Below are 21506 nucleotides of genomic sequence, written 5' to 3'. Positions count from 1 at the left end.
GGATCCCTGTGTTTACATTCATCAGACCTAGGCAATGATGCGCTGCTATGTTTGCAGATGAGTCGACCTAAGCACTTCCCTACCACCATGTTCCGCATACATATATCACGAAGTCGATTCGGCGGTGGGCGGCGCTAAACCGTCCTCTTGACGGACACGGAGCTTTTCGCCCGTTAAGCACCGCGGGGCTTTCGGCGTGTCGGTTTATTCCCCGCGCTCACCTAAACACGCTTTCCATTCTCACGTAAATAAAGGATGAAGTGATCTGTTAGAAAGGTCACGCTATGTAGATGCTGTACAACTTGTTTGGTGTCGCTGTACATCACAGGTTTAATGGTTCTTTGAGTTGAATCACGGCTGTTGACCGATCCGTCCCCGCGTAGTCTCGATCTCCCCGCCCAGAATCGAACAGATCTAAAAATCCCCCGCCCTCCCGTTCGAAGCGGCCGAAAAGTGACGACACACCGACCTAAGACATTCAGCGTTTTGAGAGTGCACATCGTGAGATGGTCGACCGGTGAGTGGGTTTTCGGGTAAAAATATTGTCGAGTTGGGCGAGCCAACCGCTGCCCTGCGGTTCCTAAAGGGTGGGGGGGGTAAAGGGGGGGTGTTCTGGTCACCCGAAGTGACCGGCGGTCCACCTGAACTGTCCACAGCGGTCCTCAAACGTAAGAGACGTCAGACTCCTCCGGCTCCGGGTCCCCCAAGGCATCGTTTGTCACAGTCGCCAAGTTGGCGTTGGAACGCGTGTCCATGGCAGAGTGCATTATGGGTAGCCATACGTCGTCCATGTTTGGCATCACAAATATTTTCTGTGAAATGCAAAGAACAATGGTAAAGGTCAAGTTCTGGCCACAGCGAAGCGACCGATATGTGTGGTTACCGTGCAAAACAGAACGTGCGTGAATGAAGCTCTCCGTGCAAGATATTTGTTCATTCGCTGATCCTGCGGTCAGGCCGGCGGTGGCCTCGCCCGGCCGTCTCAACCGTTCACACTTCATATCGACCCTGCAGTTCGTTTGACATTTCCTATTGTATCCTATTGTATTGTATTGTATTTTGACAGATTAGGCCGGCTGGCCAGAGAAACTCAAGATGCATCTGAAACGGCTGCGTGGCCTACAAAAAACCACTGCTGTTACAGTCATGTATCGTGATAATTTATGATCATTTGATTCAAAACAACCCTGTTTGCAAAAGAAAAGAATCGCAACTTTGAAACTAAGTGTATTTTAATAGCGGATTCTTTGGATCAGGTGTGTTCTTGCACATTGAGGGCAATAACAATGTGTTTTAGGGCGATAATAACCCTGGCGGAAGCCGGACGGAGGTAAAGCTGGATCTCGGGTCAGCTCAGTCCCCGAGGGTGGCCGTCTGGCAGAGTGTGCGGGGTGGGAAAGGAGCGCAGCGCCGCCGGGCAGCCATAAATTCACTCCCGACCCTGTGTTTTCACCTTCAGACGCTTGTCTGGGACGTTTTATGACCTTGTTGGGGAAACTCTTCAGCGTCCAAAGTCCTGCCGCAATCCCTCCAGGATCGTAACGTCCTGAAAAGCGACCAAATCCCGGCTGAGCGCTAACACGACGTACCTGGAACTCCTGGTCCAGCTTCTTCTCGATCCAGTCCGTCACGTGGACGAGCGTGACCTCCCGCTCTCCGAGTTTCGGCCGCGCTTTCAGCTCCAGATGAGGTGGACTCCGAAAGCCGTACCTGGAAGCCGGGGGAGGGGATTAACAGCTGTTTTCGCTAAACCTGACCTGACACGTGTTGTCATGGAGATGTCCGGACCAATGAAATGACCCATTCAGAAAGTCTCCACCGCTAATTTCAGATCGATGCGCATGTATTTATCCCCCGTCCTCTGGTCGGTGGGAACGACGACCAGCAGATGGTGCAGTTCCACCTCCAACCCCGGCCTCGGATACCAAAGTGGCTCCATTTTCCTTGCACCTTGCGGCAGGCGGAGCAGGCCTACCATATTCTGTCCGTGGGCGGGGGCGGGATGTTGACGGCCAGCGTCCCGCGGCACTCCTGCACCTCCACGGTGAGCAGCAGCGGCGTGTTGGACACCTCCTCCATCTTCTTCTTGATGAACTCCGTCTCTGTGGCCTTCTGGAAGTACTTGGACTTGGCTATTTTGTCCACGAATCGCATGATCTTGCTGGGCCTGTGGCCGCCTACGTAGCTGGAGGGAGGAGGAGAGAAGCCGGTCGGATTCATGGTTTATTCACGGCGGCGAGTTTGTGCCCGTCGGCCTCGCCGGCGAGCCGACTTTGCAGCAAAGATGGCTGCTCACCCCTCCGCCCCGGGCAGAGCGGCCTTGTCGCTGAGGAGTTCCGGGGCGTCTTCCTCATCCGATGACCCGGCGCTCGAGGATTCCTCGTCGCTGTCCGCCAGACAGTATGTCCGCGGTCTGGACCTGTTCACACACACACACACACACACACACACGGTTCAGGACACATGCCTTCCTTGCAAGTATGTTGGAACCTTGACTTCCGAGTGAATCCACGTGGGAGTGATGCGTTTGACACCTACGTGGACGGCATGGCGTTTAAAGACAGGGGGACGTGCCGCCCGCCGCTAGCTAGCTGAGAGAAATTCATGGAAAAACACAAGCGAGGTGTGTGTGTGGTGGACTCGTCCAGAGAAGAGATGGAGAAGCTGTTGAGGGTGAGATACGGTGACGGAGAACGTCGTCTGGGAGAAGGTGGGAAACATTTATTGGGATTCGACGGCGGGAACGTGGACGGACGAGGCGTCGGGAGACGCGTTGGAAGCCGGTCGAGGACGGTTTGATGGTTTTAGAAAGAGGAGCGGCTTCACTCCGTCCATAAATGCAACGTCAGGAACTTCATCCCATCTTCAAGGGAAAACCAGTTCATTCCTTCACATTCTTTATTTATTATCTATTTTCAACACGTTTTTTAAAATATTCATAAAGTACAGTTTTCTTATTTAAAAACATGTCATAAAACTGAAAGTCTGGAACGAATGAATAGTGTTTCAATTCATTTTGAAGGGGAAACTGAATTTGAGGTCAAATACAGTTAAGGGTTCGTCCACAGAACCGGTTTCGACTCCCGAGTCCAGGTTTCACCGAAGCGGCGGGTCAATCGATCGATCGATCGATCGCCGGCACGAGTTGTTTCACATCAGAAACTCACCATTCGCTGGGCAAATCCACGGAGGGGAGGGCGTCCGGCCGAGGAGGGAAGGCAGAGAGAGGAGAAAAAACAGACGTCAACACGACCGGACCCGTATTTTGATCCAAAGCGCCGCAGGTACGATTTAAAAGAAGACGCCGTCTTTGAAACTGTACGTCAGAAATGTGAAACGCCCACGCGGGAAGCCTCACCACTCCTTGCCGTGTTCCCCGAGCCCCTCGCCCTCCTTCCCCAGCCGGGCCAGGTTCATCTTGGTCTCCAGAGTCATGAGAAAGGAGCCCGAGTAGAAGACCTCCAGGTCAAACCACAGACCTGCAAACAGGGAGATACAGACGCTCTTTGCTCAACAAACCCTAAAGGAGGATATGCTCGGTTCTGAAGATGAACTTGAGGGACTCGTACAGCCTGTCATATGGAGACATAAAACCATTCACCCTCTCATTCAGACGTCATGTAGATGTAAAACATTCACTCACCTATTTGCGTCATATAACCATTCATCCTCCCATTCATACCTTATATAGAGACGTACAACCATTCACTCATTCAAACGTCATAGACATAAAACATTCACTCGCTCATCTGCATCATATAGAGGCATATAACATTCACCCTCTCATTCATACCTTATTTTTCAGACATATCACCGTACACCTTCTCTTTCAGATGTCTTAGCAACATTAAACATTCGCTCGCTCATCTGCATCATGGAAGCATACAACCATTCATCCTGTCATCCACACCTTATATATGACATACAACCATTCACTCATTCACACGTCATAGAGACATAAAACAGTCACTCGCTCATTTGCATCATATAGAGGCATATAACCATTCACCCTCTCATTAAAACATCATTAGGCCATTTAGTCACTCATTCATGTCACAAAGAAATGCAACCATTCACCCGCTCATTCACACCTTATATACAGACGAACAACCATTCACTTGTTCACACATCATATATATACATACAACCATTCGCCATTTCAGTCAGATGTCATATAGATATATAACATTTGTTCACTCACTCCAGGCAACCATTTAAACTCTCATTTACACCTTAAACCAGAGGCGGGCAAACTACGGCCCGCGGGCCACATCCGGCCCGTTGCTCTTTTTAATCCGGCCCGCCAGAATTCACACTTGATGTGAATGATTGAACGATCGCATCAATGAATGGGAGCTCAAACAGGAGATTATTTCATTTTTGGACCTACTTGAGAATTTTTCCAAGCTGAATGACAGACCGGTTTTGTGATTTAGCTTTAACTCTGAACGTTCCGATACACATGAACGAGCCGGACGTGAAGCTACAGGAGAAAAACTGGTTTGTGCATGAAATGCAAGCAAACGTCAGAGCCTTCAAAACCAAACTGATTTTATTTTCAAAGCAAATGTCAGAGGGTCTGAGATGTACTGTTGAATGTTTTTTTTTAATATGTATCATATCTTATGCCCTGCCTTATATGGACACACAACTATTCACTCAGTTGCGTCATATAGACGCATACACTCATTCACCCTGTCATTCAAACATCATATAGACACACGCCCATTCACACCTCATTTAGACATACATCATTTCGAGACATACAACCATTCACCATTATATTCAGACATCATATAGATATAAAACATTCACCCACTTGTTTGCGTCATCTTGGCATAGAACCATTCACCCTGTCATTCAAACATCATATTTGCAGCCAGTAGAGGCAGGTGAGGCCGGCCCTCGCCTGGCATCATGGACAGAAAATAATGTAAAATGAAAAAATAAATTAAATGGTTCTATTTATTCAGTTATTTGTACTATAAAGTTATTTTCCACCAAACTTCACCATTTTTAGTTGTTTTTTTTTTTTTTTCAAAATCGCTGAAAAAAAAAATCATATTTTGGGTTTAAATATGAAGAAGAGCCGAGCGGTGACACGGCAGCCAGCGGAGCCCGCTATGGGTTGCACAATGATTCTGCTAACTGTGCTAGCATGCTATGCGGCTGAGACCATATTGTTGTCTGTGGATGGCACTATTAACATTTTCAAATACTTCAAGCACTTATATATGAACTAAATTTTCATACTTTAGCTGATGTGTATAATTTTTTCGTCCACAACTGTAACGTGTTTCTCGTGCCGAGCGATTGTGAAGCGGCGGCGAAGACACACTGGGTGAGGCACGCAGTGACGGTGCCTCAAGGTAGGGGGCGCCGCTGATCCCAGGGAGCCTTTTGACCACTCGGCGAAAGAATAATAGAATTTGCAATTGCAAGCTACTGTAAACAGTTAGCAAGTCAAGTGCAGCCATCCAGTTATTTTTTTCCTCTTGCTTTTCTTTATTTCCAAAATGGAGGATTACATAGCTAAACTGAAAGAATTTTCTAAACTGGACTTTCAGTCGAAGCAGGAGGTAATAAGTAAGGGAAGAAGGATTTTCTTCAGACGAGGAGACGGAAGTCTTTTCAAACGGAGTGGTTCACTCTAAAAGGCTGCTGTGTGGATGTCCAAAACGCCTTTTCTGCTTTTCCTGCATTCTTTTCTCAACTTCTGACAGTCAAACATGAGCGGTCGGCCGCTCGCATTCAAAATCAAATCGTGCTAAAAACATGTGGGATGTCCAGGATACATTTGGCTTTGAATGAACAGCAAAGACTCAACATCAGGATCTACAATGCTAAGCTAAAGAAAAAAACGCTCAGCGCCGCATGGACTTCATTTATAAGTGAAGGTAAGAGATAAGGTTTTTTTTTTATGTGCTTTTTTCTATGCTACAGTTTGTATATGTAAAGAATGCTGATATGATATTTTAAACAAAACACGTCAGCTGCTGCCAATAAAATGGCGAATAAGCTACTCTGTAGGGTAAATCTGACGTCACTAAATATCACGCTTCCAACGGCCGTGTTTTCAGACCGAACGCTCCATGTGTGCTCTCCACCAGAGATGAACGAGTGGGAAAAGGTGCATCTGAGGAGGTTCGGTGAGCACGTGGACGCGACGGCGCAGATCTCCTGACATGAAGTTTGCGGGAATCCACGGAGAAGACGAGCCATGAAAGAGGAAGACATGAAGGTGGACCTGGGGGATGGAGATGGGTGGACTCGGCTTGAACACCACGTAACTCCCGCGGCGTCTCCGCCTACCTTGGTGGTCTACAGAGGGTTTGGAGGCACGGAGGATCTTGGGAATGGAGAAGCCCATGTCCAGCTCCGTCAAGGTCAGCTCGTTCATCACGTACGGCAGCTGAAACGCCGGAGAGCATTCATTTATACTTTTCTTTTAAAAGATCCGGGTTTGGCTTCCGGAGACGGAAGCGGGTTGCGGCTACACACCCGGATCTTACTGAGCTTCATCTGGATCTTTTTGGAGACCACGGCGGCCCAGTACTTCTCGCCCAGAAAATCCCAAAATATCCTCCCGAGGAAGGAGTTGACCCAAGCGTTGGAGTCGTCGGCCTCTTCTGAACTCCTGCGTGTCTGGAACACACACAATCGCACACACACAGGTGTGTGTGTGAAGCTCCATCTCCCAACCATTGGTCGCCTCCATGTTGCTCCTTTACCTTCTTGCTGGCCTTGGGGCTGCTCTCAGGGCTGTATCCGGGGCTGTCGGGGGCGGCGGGGCTCCCCGGCGGCGGCTGAGGGTGGACATATTTGGCCATGTAGACGTTGTAGTCCAGTGACGGCTTCTGCTTCGCCGCTCCGGCGGAGCTGCACGGCGGCGTGGCGGCGGCGGCGGCGGTTTCTCTGTGGCGAGACTGAGGGTGGCACAGCTCCTCCAGGCTTCCACGGCTGCTGCTCCTGCTGTCGGCCTCCAGGGCTCCGCCGGATTGGCTGCTGCCGCTGCGGCTGTGAGAGGGCTGGAAGACTGGAGGCAGATTGAGGATTATTTGCAAATAGGATTCGTTTGCGCTTCTGCAAAATCGGCATTATTTGCCGAGGGCGTCCCGCCGCCCCCCCTCCCCTCCACCTAATTGCTATCTTTATCCACTCAGGCACTTGAACGTTGGAATCATCTTCGGAGTAATCCTCATCCCAGCGGGCTTCCACCCGGTATAATACGCCGGCTGTGGAGGGGATCTCCGGAGCTCCGTCGGTTGCAGAAGAGCGTCAAGTCGCGGGCCGTCCGTCCCCCCGTCGGCTCGGCGAACTCACCGCTTCTGCAGACGGCGGGCGGATGAGCGCCCTTCCCGTCGGGCTTCCCTCGAGAGGCGATCAGAAGTCTGCGGAACCACTCCTCCTTCTCCCGACCCGTCCTCCCGAACAGGTAGACGGTCAGATCCCCTCCTCCGGACGCCGGCCTCCTGGGCTCCTCCGCCGGCCCGGCGCCGTCGGCTCGCTCCGCCTTCTCGGACCTCTCGCTCGGAACCGCGGATTTGTCGTCCCCGCCGTCGAGCCTCTCCGCCTGCACCTTGGACATGAAGTCCCCCTGCTTGGCCAGCTCGATGCGAATGGGGTACTTTTTATTCCAGACTCTCTTCCGGGCCAGGCTCTTGGGCACCAGCTGGATCTGTCGGGGCAAAAACATCCAATCACCTGTTTTGTCTTAGCGTTAGCATAACACCGCAGGACGGGAAAGCGGAGAATTCACGACAAGACGATCTCGGGGGTCCCGAGAGGGCCGACGTGAAGTACCGAGATCAAGGAGACGCTTTCTTCTAGCATTGGTGGTAAAGCGTTGGCCGTTAGGGCCTGCGAGGCCTTCTCTGCTGGCCTAAAAATTTCTGAATCACAGACTGATTTTGATTCTATTTCGTCAATGGATACATACTGAATAACTCCAAATGGTCCGTCCGCTTCCTTTCGTAGCCTCTTCCCTGGCTGTGCTGCTTCCGCACATGTATTTTCATATTAAAGCATTTAACCAATCACATTTCAGACGTTATTTGTTGCCAGGCAGGGTCAAAATCAAAGAAATCTGCCTGGAGACCGGCAGAATCAGATTCACAGGCGCTCCGGTTAAAAATCTGTGTCGACGAAACAGTTTCAACCAATAAGATGCGGAGTTGCGACGCCAAGGCCTTCTAGAAGGCTTACGGTAACGTCAGCATGTCACACGGCCTTTGAGTGGATAGTCAGAGTGTACTATCCAGAGCTAGCAGGCTACATTTGTGGCTGCAGAAACACAAATATAGAATATTTGTATAATGATTCAATAGCTAATTTGTCAACCCATGATGGCTGAAGGATGTGGTTGCAGATTTATTGTCAAAGCCGTTATTGTCAAAGAAAAGCCGGACATCGTTAAGAACGCTCTTGTTATTGCGAAGCTAGCGGGCCTGTTCCAGCTAGGCTAACTATGAGCGGCAGCCCTGGCTCACAGGCTACGAGGAACACTGCAAATTCCATCGCTGGGAGTGCTTGTTATTTGCCACTGATCCACATGGTGTCTTGAAGCCACACCGGGTTTGTACATTTGACTTTCCTAACCGAGGCAGCAACGAGACACTTAAACGCAACGGTGATGTCCAAAACTTTGGGGGAAACCAGAGTGGATCGCGAGGAAACAGAGCTCCGCAAGCAAAAGGTGAAGAAAAACAGGCAAATCTTAAAAAGACTGACAGACTGTGACATTTTTTAGGGCAGGCAGGAAATTTTCCTTTCGAGGACACGACGAAAGTGCTGGATCATGAGTTATCTCTGCGATGCAACGGCTCTTTGAACTGCATTTCTGCATAATTAGATGTTTTTTTATAGCCATAAAACAGTTATTGAGGAGTGGACCGGTAAACGGAGCCCCGCTGAAGGCCTGGGTGTGAAATCCACGGGCCGCCGCCGGTTAAAAGACGCCAGACGCCTCAAACCTTAACGTTTAAAACTCCACTCCACGGAAAATGAGGTGCTTCGTCATTGAACGTGACGTGCTAGGAAACACACTCGGAGGCAAACACGAGCCGACATGTGCTACATGTCAGCATCTGTTAAGAGCACGGCGAGCCCACACACACAAACACACACACACACACACATATTTGCCATCCCTTACGACATGAGGTCAAGTGGAACGAAACACAACGCCGGCCGCCGCACCTTGCTGTCCGTGAGGTCGTAGATCTTCTGGCTGACGTAGGTGACGTCGGCTTTTGGCTCGTTGTGCGTGGCTCGGCGGGAGATGTTGCGGTTGGGCTTGGACATCCGCAGCATCGAACCCTCCAGACGGACGTACACCGAGTGGGTGAGGGTGGCGTGGTACATCTCCGGGTCGTAGCTGTGGATCTCGTTCATCCAGCCCTGGTGGAAATATTCAACGCGAAAAACCGGCGACTTAGCCACGACCTTAGCTTACGCGAGCGGCTTTGAAATAATTCAGGAATAAAAGTCAAAAGCTAAAGCTTCATTTTTGTTCTGAAGTCACTTGCAAAGAAGGTTAAGTTTCATTTTCCCCATTTTTCTGGCCTATAATCGTGTTCTCCCTTTTGCCTTCTAGCTTAGCAACCTGACTTAGCCTATGCTAGTTCTTGCTAGCGTAGGAAACGGCGTCCAGTCAGATCCGTAGGAACCCATCTGCGATTCTGCATCTCACGGCAGTGAGGCTAATTCTAACCTGCATTCTTTTACCATCACTACCATACATCTAAAGACGGGCGAAAACCATCATCTCACACAAGTTTTTAGAGTTTCTCCAGATTCTACAGAAACTGTGAATCTTACAGAGTCACTATTTACAAGACTACAACTGGATTCTTTCCCACCACGCAATGTTTTCCCGGGGTATCTGCGGAGCCTCTGCTATTTATGATAAATTAAATACGTCTTACTTTTAATACGACCTCTGGTGCCGCATGGATTTGTTCGAAGTGCCGCTTTATATTTGACCGTTTCATCGATGCAATTTTATCATAGCATACTGACGTACCGCAGATCCAAATGCAGATTCCTCCGTCCGCGCAGTCTGAGATGCACGGTAATCATCGTCTTTTTTTTCTTTTCGCCGTCTTTTCCGTTACGAGGGTTGACGCGGATAAACTAGTTGGCTATATGATAAAATTAATTTCTTCACCTTTACAATGGCGGGTGACCCGTGAAATTTATCTTCAAAAGTAATTTCTGTTTACTTAGAAATGAAGCAGCATTATGAAGAAATATCACAAGTATTTTAAAATCAGTTACGAACTGATTTTTTCTTTTTTGACTCCAAATCGTCTGGGAGCCATATGCCGTCACCGGAAGAGTCTTACAGTAAATGGCTCGCAAGCCACAGGTTCCCGACCGCTGGTCTACCAGGTTTCCGGTTTTGTTGGCGCTCATCTTTGGGTTGTGTGGCGTCAGAGTGAAGACTGAAAGACTCGACCGCCAAACGGGTTTGATGCTGTGAAAAGACTAGGAAAAGACTGATCTAAGACCGCTAAGACTACGGCTTTACACTTAACCACCGAGATGACGGGAGTGCCGTGACTCCAGTGGGACTCCTAAGATTTCTTTCTGACTTTAAGTTTGAAGTCTGCGACTGAAAATGTTCGCGTGTGAGCTCATGGCGGCTGTGGCTAAGCTAGGCTAGCGATCTTTCCGATCGGAAACGCGGGGTCGCCGCGAAAAGCCCAAAATGCCTGAGAAATCGCACCGAAGCCTCGCCGGGCTGCTGGAATTAGAGCCTCCTGAAAAGGTTTCATAGCGCTCAGGGATGCTACGGCGACGCCCCGGAGGTGTGGATCTAAAGAACGTCCTCAGACCTCCACCTGAAGGTCCTGCGGGAAGCGTTAGCCGAACGCAGGCGTGCTCGTCTCACCTTGAAAATGCCGGGCTCTTTTATATCCAACCGGCCGACGTCCCTGGGTTCTGTCCTGCGCCTCCTGGTTCCAGAGGAGCAGCGTCTCGGAGCGGACAGCCAGAGCGCCAGCATGACCAGCATGAAGCCGGCGATGACGCCGTGCACCACGGCGCAGGCGTACGGAGGCACGGGGAGGACCAGGTACCAGAACACCAGCTGCGTCAGGAGAAGGAGGCCGGTCACCGGCACCTTCTGCGCCTCCTCCGGGCCGGCGTCCTCCTCCACCTCCTCCAGCTCCTCCTCCTCCTCCATCTCCATCTCCTCCATCTCCAGCTCACTGCAGGGCCCGGTGCTGCCGGCGCGGGGCGGATGGGAACCGGGCCGATCCCCCTCGGGGGTCTCGGTGTCGGTGCACAGGTCGAAATCTTCGCTGTACAGTTCGCAGAAGTCCTCGTCCTCCTGACGGGCCGCCAGCGCCGACATGGAGCAGCGGCCCAGCGTGAGCGAGGGCGACTTGGCGAAGGCGGCGGGCGGCGGCGGCGGCGCCGGCGACCCCGACGGGAAGGAGAAGAACACGGCGTCCGGGCTCTTGCCGGTGGGGGTTTCTTCTTCTTCGGCTCCCTCCTCCTCCTTGATGCTGTAGTTGCTGTTCCCTTCCGAGTGTCCGTTCAGCGTCATGGCGCCGCTCAGTTCCGACGCGCTGGACGACAGCAGCCTGGCGCGGTGGACGGCGCCGCCCGCCGCCGCCGCCGCCACGCCGCTCTCCTCCCCCATTATCTTACTGAAGAGCTGCAGGGGGTCGGACATCACCTCGGAGAGCCGCCGCTTGGTGTCCTCGATCTTGGCTTCCACCTCTTGAACCTTGAAGAAGGACCTCCCGTCCGGAGACATGATGGGGGAGGAGGGCGCCGTTTTGGAATCCCCGCCCACCTGGCTGGAGATGACGGGGGCGGAGCAAAGGCGGGGCTGAGAGAACTGCTTGAAGAGCTGCATGTTGCGCGGCGACGGCCGCTGGGGCGCCGCCTGCTGCTGCTGAGATGAATGATGATGGTGGTGCGGAGGAGACCCTTCCTGAGTTTCCCCTCTGGACGAGTCCGAGGACAGAGACTTGACGAAGGACTTCATTAAGTGTCTGTGTCGGGCGTGCGAAGGCGCGAAGGCGGCGGGCGGCGGCGAAGCTTCTCGAGAGTCCACGTCGTTGGACAAGGACCGGACCAGGCTCAGGAAGGGCTTGGAGGACGACAGCGCCGGCGACTTGCAAGGAGATGAAGAGCCGGCGCTTCTGGCGGGCGATGGACGCTCCTGAGCGGCGGCGGCGGCGGCGGCAGGAGGCGAGGACGCTTCCTGCAGCTGAGGAGAAGAAAGAGCGTGCGAAGCGGCTCCGGACGGCGGGACGGCGGCCGAGTCGAACAGCAGCTCCTCCTTGGCCTCCAGGCCCACGGCGACGGCGGCGTCCTCCTCTTTACTCACGACGCCCGTCCCGTAGAGCTCCTCCTCCTCCTCGTCTTCTTCCTTCCCCAGGGCGGAGAAGTGGATGGTGATGGTGTCTCGGGATACGGATCGCTGCACCTGCAGCTTGGGGCGCGGCGCGTGGCGAGGGGGCGGAGCCTCGGCGTGCTGGACGCCGCCGCCGCCGCCAGGGATGCTCATCGCCGCCCTGGAGGTCCTCACAGCCTGCAGGGACACAGAGAGGCTTCATGGGTGGAGGAACGGACGGAGAGGAGCACGTCGGACGGGAAGTCGGTTTGGACATGGAGGTCTGGAGGTCTAGAGGGAGACCAGAGAGGAGGTTGATGGACGGAGGAGGACAGATGGAGCCAGATGATCAGTCATGGAGGTGTGGAACCACAGGGAGGAGGTGCCGTCCACCCCCTCATCCACGTCTGGATAATGTAGCTGAACCTTCTGCATGTTCTCGGACAGCAGGAGGAACCAGGAGAACCCACGGGGGAGAACGTGGAGGCTCCACACATGAAGCCCTGCAGGGGGTTCCTTCTTTCTGCATCCAGGAGCCGTGCGACACGTGCAGAGCGTCCAGCTGAGATCTTCTCCTCCTGGTCTCCTACCCCGTGTCCTCCTCCCTATCTTCTCCCTCCTTGACTCCTCCTCCCTGCCTCCTCCTCTCTCCACCCTGGCGTTGCAGTGATGGTATCTACTGGGACAGGATGGCGGAGCATTTGTGTGTGTGTGTGTGTGTGTGTGTGTGTGTGTGTGTGTGTGTGTGACCCCCCCCCCCGCTGTGGCCTCGCTGGGGGACCACAGATGGTGGAGAATCTAGAAAGACGGGAGAAGACGGGCACTGGAGCGAAAAACAAAGTTTAGGGACATGCAGAGCCTCGCAGGCGTGCACACACACGTACTTTAAGCTGCAAAACAACACACACACACACATGTACACACAAACACACACACACCGGCAAAAGACAACATGTTTCAGGGACATCTAGGTTTTTCTTGCTTTCCAAGAGAATATTCAGCTCCCACAAAAATACATATTCTAAATACAAAATTGAAAAAATGAAATAAAATACATGGATGGATGGATGGATGGATGGATGGATGGATGGATAGATAGATAGATAGATAGATAGATAGATAGATAGATAGATAGATAGATAGATAGATAGATAGATAGATAGATAGATAGATAGATAATAAAATTCATAAATGTGTTACTGATACCTAAATATCAGTTTCTTTGGCTGTAGAAAAAAAAAAGCATTTTAAAAAGATAAAATAGGAGCATAAAAACACAAAGATGAATGCATAAATAAACACCTAAATAAATGAATGAAGTAAAACGTTACTAACACTGAAACACAAGCTTGCTTCCGTCTTACCGATTGATACCTAAACACACGCACACACACACACGTATAATGTATTGCTGTCTAACATTAGAAGCATGGCGAGAGAGCTAAATGTCAAAGTGGAGAGACGTGCACGGCTCTTCACATGGAATAAAATCAAACCCCAAACACGCCCACGCTGTGAGATGCTTCTCATCACTGAGCGGAGGAGGAGGAGGAGGAAGAAGAGGAGGAGGAGGAGGAAGAAGAGGAGGAGGAGGAGGAGGGGAGTTTGGCTCGGAGACAAGAATTATCCAGTTAATCAAGGTGAGCGGGGCTTTTATAATCAGCTAAAGGCTGCACAGATGGAGAGCGGGAAGGGGAGGGCGGCGTGACGCTGATGTGCAAGGCATGACGGGGAAGAGGGGAAGCAGGTCTGGGGAAAAATAAAATGTGAGTCATGGATTTTAGAGGCGAAGGATTGAAACCTGCCACGACGCACATCGCGAGCAGAGGGCGCAGCCGCCACACTTTTGGCGTCTCTCCTGTAGGCCGAACTCAGTGAACTCAGTGTAAGCACCGGTCGCTAAGACGTGGGGCGCCGATGCTTCGACCGGGAAAACCAACTGAATTCCTTCTTCGACTGCGTTCGCAAACCAAACCTACTGCTTCCTCTGGAAACTTTTTGTAGGTTTAATTGGGGCAAAAAAATATTGTTACTTTCTTTTTGCCGTTTCCTTCACGAAATCAGCAAAAGCCTTTTTGGCATATGAGGCCCTCGCTAATGCTAACGCTATCTCCAGCTAGCTGTCCGTCATTCATCCAAACTAACAATCACGGTCCTTCATTAACATAGCCTTTAGCCACATTAGCCGCCGTTAGCACATCTTTGTCCTTCAGGAGGGTACAGATGGTGGACTTAGCCGTGCTGGCGAGATCTGTGACACCGACATCGCTCTCACCTTTAGCTCGTATTTCCTTCTTACCACCATTGTCACGAGCACTTTCAGGTTTTCTGGGAGCCACAATGAGCTAGCTTACTGAGAAAAGCACCGTAACAGGAGAACGCAATGACGAAGGATGTAAACAACGCGGAGTAGCACGACTGCTGCTACGCTACACCGCGGAAAGCGAAGTTTGTTTATTTGTTGTGTTCGTACACCGACGCTCGAATGTCGCGTTCCAGGACCCCTCGCTGCCATAACACACAACCAGGACAAAGAGAGGGGGGTTGAATTCCCCGCGAACGAGAGAGGTAAAAAAAAACAGATGAAGACGGCGTGTCTGAGTTAGAGATCTGCAGCGAGCATGTGAACGCACCACGAGCTGTTCATGCTCCACCGCCTCTCTCTGGGCGGGGGGGGGGGGGGGTCCCATCAGCGGCAGCCACACACACACACACACACACACACACACACACATGTTTGCAGACACACTGCACTCTTATATAAAGAGGCAGGGAGGGGTTGGGGGTAAATGTTTGCAGGAAATGAGTTCCTCTCCATGATCCATGATCCATGGAGGTCTTGGACGCTGGATGGGAGGCAGAAGGTCGGAGCAGGAAAGGACGGGGCTTCCAGGGCTTCCAGGAGGTCCAGGGAGGATCTCCAGCAGACCCGGAAGCACGGGAGGTTTCATGTCGGCCTTCCAGGAAGATGAAGTGTCAAGTAAAGTCTGAGTTAGCGCCTCACGTTGGATCCCATTCACACTCATCGATGCCACACAAGGAGGCAACCAGAACATCAGGAGGTTCCCCCTTATATTTATAGTTATTTCTACTCAAATTGACCACAAGAGGATGAATTATTCACTCATTCATTCCTCGTATCCTGCACTCATGCAACCCCTCACTCGTTCACATCTCAAACACTCACTCCGTCATCCGGAGCTCCACCAACGCATCTTCTCGAATCAAACGATTCACTCCTTCACATCACGTAGAGACGCTGGGTCTCCAAGAACCTCCTGCATTTGTTTACAGGAGAACCCTGAGGAACCTCAAGGTGAACATGGTGACTCCACGCAGGTGGGAATCCATCTCCTGGCCGTGAGGAGGAGGTTCTAACCTCCCTGCTGCCGTGGATAAGTGACTAATGCAAAAGGAAATATCGACAGGTCGGCGGCAGCGTGAAGCCTCCATGATGTTCAGCCAACCGTGGATGGTCTTCTCCGGCGAAGGCCTCGTTACCGCGTGAGGTTTTACATAACAGGAACACGCAAACACGTGGATCTCCAGCGCCGTGCGAGCGTCTCCACACCGTCCCACGCCAGCGGCGCCGCTCCGGCACCTTCTCCGGATCGCGCCATCCATCTCCCGCCGGGCGGGACCGGATCAAACCGGTTCTCGCTGTTTCCGCGACCCGGAATCCACCGCATCCGCCGTCACCGCGTCAGAACATCAAACCTTCCTGCGGAGATGATCGGGCGGTTGCCATGGTGACAGTGAAGCTTTCATCTGATTGTGCACTTAATCTTGCATCCTATTGTTTGGCCGTGCAGCTCCTCCTCGCTGTGCAACCTCGGTCTCCTAGGAGTGTGTGGAGTGTTTGTGACTGCAAGCTTCTCCTGTGTGTGTGTGTGTGTATGTGTGTGTGTGTGTGAGTGATTGTGCGCGTGCACGCAGCTGTGCATGTGCATGAGTGCAGCTCCTCCTCGCCGTGCAACCTCGGTCTCCTAGGAGTGGGTGTAGTGTTTGTTATGGCAAGGTTTTCAGCAAAGGGGGTGTGTGTGTGTGTGTGATGCTAAACAGAAGCATGAAGAAAGCGTGGAGAATGACTAGCTTTACCTCCGTGAAGGGCAGAGTCAGCCAGGGATCAGTGAGGCCTTCTGATGACCTGATCTAACCGATCCTACCTGAGCTCCATGTGTTGCCAGCAGCCACGCTGGAGGATCCAGGAGGTGAAGATGAGGAGGTGAGGAGATGAAGGTGAGGAGATTCTGAATGTGATGCAGGAGCAGACAGACACACATCCACTGTGATATTATTTAAGTGTTATTCAGTCATCCATGGGTGGGCGGAGCCTGTGCCTGTCATTGGGCGAGAGGCGGGCTCAACCCGGACCAATCACAGGGCATCATGTTGGGACGTAGAAGCATCCACACATCTGGACAGTTCAGACCAAACACTGGACCAGAGGCAGAAGATAGATGGATAGATAGATAGATAGATGGATAGATAGATAGATAGATAGATAGATAGATAGATAGATAGATAGATAGATAGATAGATAGATAGATAGATAGATTGATTGATTGATTGATTGATTGATTGATTGATTGATTGATAGATAGATAGATAGATAGATAGATAGATAGATGGTGGACTCTCTGTGTAGATAGATGGATGGATAGACTATATGTGGATGGATGGATGGATGGGTGGCCCAGCATTACTCATGAAAAAAATCCATCCCATAATACTAAACCCACGAACGTCTTCCAGAGCTCTGAACAGTTTCTTTAGCAAAAGATGAAGCCGTGCTTCAAAAAAGACGAGTAAAGTGATAAAATGAGCACACACTGTGCATTCAATCGCTGTCTGTGAGTGGCTGATGAGTGTGTGTGTGTGTGTGTGTGTGTGTGTGTGTGCGGGCATTCAACTTCCTGTTTACTCACAAGCCACGCTCCCTTGGCCACCTTCTGCACTGGATGGCCTCCTCAGATGTTCTAAGCAGGACCACATCATGTGTGGTGACACACACTTTCATTCATTCATTCATTCATTCATTCATTCATTCATTCTCTGCATCTCCTGCATGCAGGAGTGAGGGTGTGTGTGGGCGGAGCCTATCCCAGCCGTCACTGATAAGGGGCGGAGTTCCCCCTGGACCAATCAGACGGCTTCATCTAGACAGGCAAGCATTCACCCTCTCATTCACATATCAAATAGAGAGATACAACATGAAATCTCTCATTCACATTATAAATTACATGAAATCATTCACCCTTTCATTCACATATTAAATGGAGATACAACATTCACCCTGTCATCTACAAGTTATAAAGAGACAAAACACACAAACTCTTACAAATTACACAAAAAACAGAAAAGCAACCATTCACCCTTTCATTCACACCACAAATACAGAGATACGACATCCACCCTCTCATTCACCTCACGAAGAAACACGACTGCATTCACTCTGTCATCTAGACATGCAAGGATTCATCCGTCACGTGGATAAATAAACATTCACTCATTCATTCACAGATCCTACAGACATAGACACATTCATGCCATCTAGAGACTAGCAAACGTTCACCCTCTCATTCACACAACAAATACAAACATTCACCCTGTCATTCCAACATCATATGGAAACATGAATTTATTCACTCAGTCATTCAGATATCAAACAGATACAACATTCACCCTGTCATCCTAAAGTCCACCAGATCAGTGTTTCCTAACCTTTTTTTGAGCCACGGTACATATTTTACATTAGAAAAATCACACGGCACACCAGCAAATAAATATGTCAAAAACATTTTTTAAACGAATTAGAATGAAACCGTCGTCTCAATTTACTTAGTGTGAAATCTAATATATCTAATATCTGTAGATTCGTCAAGTTGCAATGCAAATTTCCCACTGATGAGCAACTTTTCCAGAACACTTTTTTTCAATATCTGAAGACATGTCATCAATATGTCTGAAAATGGTATTATTTGAGAGAACTGGCTATTTCTTTATCAAAGCCAGAGTCGAGCATTTCTTCTACGATGTTTTTGCCGGCAGGTCGTATTAATGTTTTGCTGTTTGGATTTAGAGACGAGTTCAGCAACTTTATAGCAGCTTTCACTGCTTTCTCACTCGTCTCGGTAGTTTTCAACAACGCTGCCTGTTTGTTTACGCAGATACAAGTACTGTCATTTCCGGACGAAAAGCTGCGACTTTTTTCACATAAACAACGATGCGGCTAATATATGGACTTTTTTGGGTGGGGGGACGCTAACGAGCTTCACGCCGCTAAAACGTTTATCCTCGTCACATCGGACAAATGAAATGACCGGGAAATTCTGAGTCCGTTCAACTCCGACACCGAAGAAGACGACTTTGACGGTTTTAGTGCGCGGGAGGAAGACCGAGATAGCGACCGGCTAGCCCAGGGGTCGGCAACCCGTAACACCCAAAGAGCCATTTGGACCCGGTTTCCTCAGAAAAGAAAACACTGGGAGCAGCAATTACTTTTTGACGTCTAAAATAAAGGTACCGCTGTATATATTGCTTTTTATTACCTTTACACTTTGTATAAACAAGTGTGTAGTGCGTGGCTTCTAAAATTCACAAAGTATTACGGAGAAAATTAAATTTTATTTATGTAATGAACTCATTTTGAGCTTTGGGCTTTCAGAGCGTGTAGCGGAGCCTTGATCTGAATTTTAAAAATAAATCGGGAAAAAAAATCACTGTGTCAGTAAACAATAAAAAATAAATATTTGCAAAATATCTTCATAAATATTTATTTTACCTGGTTTATGGGACTTCTGCTCCTGAACTTCTGCGCACAGCATCTGCAAATCGGGACTTTACCGGCTTCCGCTAGTGTGACGTTATTTTGAGCGGCGAAAAATAATAGATATAATTTTATTTAATATATCAAGATCACAATGACGGTACTTTTTATTTTAAAAATGTATCACGCAAAGCGTCACTCATCACTCTGACACACAGATGCGCGGGTTAATTCACTTTTCGGACCAATCGGGTGAAAGTGGACATTTTTCCACGGCACACCTGATGATCAGTGGTTGGGAAACACTGATATAGACACATGCAACATTCAGCCATCGGAAAAACACAAAACATTCACCCTCTCATTCACTTTGACCTTCAAGCATTCACTTCTTCATCCACGCATCCAAACATCTGGACCCTGCAGGGTCTCCATGAACCTCCTGCATGTGTTTGAGTGTGTGAGGAACCCGGAGAACCGCGAGGAACCTCACGTAGGAGGAGAACATGGAGCCTCCACACACTCTGGTTGGGACCTTCTCCCGTGGAGCAGGTCTTCAGGTGCCCAACGAGATGTGAGCGGAGAATCTAGAGCTTTCTGGTGTCTGTCAGCAGCTCAGAGCAGATCCGTGGTGGAGGAGGCCTGCTGACTCCAGACCCTGGAGCTGCATCACGTTACCACACACACACACACACACACACACACACAGCTGAGGAGGGTCTTACTTTGAGATGTTACAGACATCCACCTTCCTCCTGCAGCGTCTCACAGCTCCTTCTCTTCTCACGTCCATGTCACACCTGGTGGAGACAGAGGAGGTCAGATCTTTGGGACAGGAGGCCGCCGCCGCGTCAGGACGGTTCCACACCCGCTCCGAGAAGATGCCCAACACCAGAACGTGTGTGAAGGTGGAGGAACACCTGAGAACACATTTCACTCTATGTTCTCCGATGGTCACACTGTAATAACAGTGTAATAACAGTGTAATAACACTGTCATTACACTGTTATTACAGCGTGGGTTGGTTTTTTTGGGGGGTCTTCCGCCTCTAGCAGCGGGTGGGTGGGTGAACTTCTTCACGCCACGTCCGGAGGGACACGCGGATCGACCGGCGAAATCCACGGAGATCCACGGAGGCGGGATTCCACGTCGTGGCCGAAGCTCGCAGGGGGGCGGCGGTAGAGGGGAAGTGCCTCCGAGCCGAAGCACAAAGGCGGAAGGTCCGGGAGCCGCGGGCGTCCTTTTGTCCACGTCACGTCACGGCCCACGGAAAACGAAGCGGGGGGGGGAGGGGCCCACGAAGCGGATTCGGAAGGAAAACAGCGGACGCACCTTCAGCCGTCCCGGGGTTGGTGCATCTCTGCGTCCGGCCCACAGCGTCCACTATCCGCGTGGGGGGGTGGAGAGTGTGTGTGTGTGTGTGTGTGTGTGTGTGTGTGTGTGTGTGTGTGTGTGTGGGAGGGGGGGGGGGGGGGGTTCTTGCGTGGGAGTGGGTGGGGGTTGAGGGGGGGCGGCCGGAGTCCGCAGCCGCACCGGAGCTGGGCGTGTGTTGTTTTGGTGGGGGGAGGATGGTCGGCGACACACACACACACACACACACACACACACACACACACACACACACACACACACACACACACACGCTCCTCACCTCTTCAATCCCGCTCCCCGTCGCCGCCGCATCACACCGCGGTGATTCACGTTTCCGTGCGTTGCTGCAGGAGGAGCGCGAGCTGCGTCATGGCGCTGCAGTGTGTGTGTGCGTGAGTGCGTGATTGCGTGTCTGTGCGTGCGTGTGTGTGTGTGTGTGTGAGTGTGTGTGTGAGTGTGTGTGTGTGTGTGTGAGAGAGAGCATCCGCGGATCAGACCTGCTTTCGCCTCGCGGCTCCCGGTGAAGGTCGGCCGGAAGGCGTGTGTGACTTCCGGTGTCGCGCGCTGTCCGGACACCTGAGGCCGCGAGCCGCCGCTCCGAACGGGAACCGGCACGCGCCGCAACTTGGGTCGCGGTCGGCCGGTTTGTTTGTGAATGGCGCCACCTAGCGGACCGGAGCGGTACTGCAGGCCAGCGGCCAGATCTTCGATAATAATAACAATAATAATTAATAGTAGAGAATTGTATGAACAGTAAAAAAAAAGTGAGAAAGAGGGAGAATATGAAATACAAATAAACTACAAAGTGCCTTTAGTAACAAGTGAAAGATAAGGAGTGCACAAGAATATTAAAAAAATATTGTACATGCACAATTATGAGCATATATACAGATAAATTATTACAATTTACAGTGATACTGCAAAAGGAATATTTGTCCATCACATGATGTGTCCAAAAAAAAAACAGTCTGGTTAAATCTCTGAGCGTGTGTGTGTGTGTGTGTGTGTGTGTTG

The 21506-nt window shown here is 50.7% G+C and overlaps 1 protein-coding gene across 2 annotated transcripts; it reads right to left on the bottom strand.

Annotated features, from left to right (window-relative positions):
* Positions 1-309: 309 nt before the first annotated feature.
* On the bottom strand, positions 310-21017 carry tex2 (testis expressed 2). 2 transcript variants are annotated; one of them, XM_086175638.1, is made up of 13 exons: positions 20773-21017; positions 19847-19921; positions 10895-12550; positions 9199-9399; positions 7324-7678; positions 6732-7036; positions 6502-6645; positions 6313-6412; positions 3359-3479; positions 2297-2419; positions 1976-2185; positions 1590-1710; positions 310-812 (listed from the first exon to the last, which is right to left on the bottom strand). In XM_086175638.1, exons 3-13 carry the CDS (start codon positions 12524-12526, stop codon positions 663-665), a joined length of 3462 nt encoding a protein of 1153 aa, XP_086031764.1. In that variant the 5' UTR covers positions 12527-12550; positions 19847-19921; positions 20773-21017; the 3' UTR covers positions 310-662. The 2 variants fall into 2 exon arrangements, with proteins under 2 accessions (XP_086031764.1, XP_086031763.1); XM_086175637.1 differs by lacking the exons at positions 310-812; positions 1590-1710; positions 1976-2185; positions 2297-2419; positions 20773-21017 and adding an exon at positions 20454-20578 and having other exon boundaries at positions 3345-3479.
* Positions 21018-21506: the final 489 nt, after the last annotated feature.

The sequence above is a fragment of the Fistularia commersonii genome, chromosome 28 (assembly GCF_037954325.1).
Source record: "Fistularia commersonii isolate RoL2024-O1a breed Wild chromosome 28, RoL_Fcom_v1.0, whole genome shotgun sequence".
Taxonomy (NCBI): Eukaryota; Metazoa; Chordata; class Actinopteri; order Syngnathiformes; family Fistulariidae; genus Fistularia; species Fistularia commersonii.
Note: the sequence above shows the minus strand (reverse complement) of the source record. Positions and strands in the feature narration are given on the sequence as shown.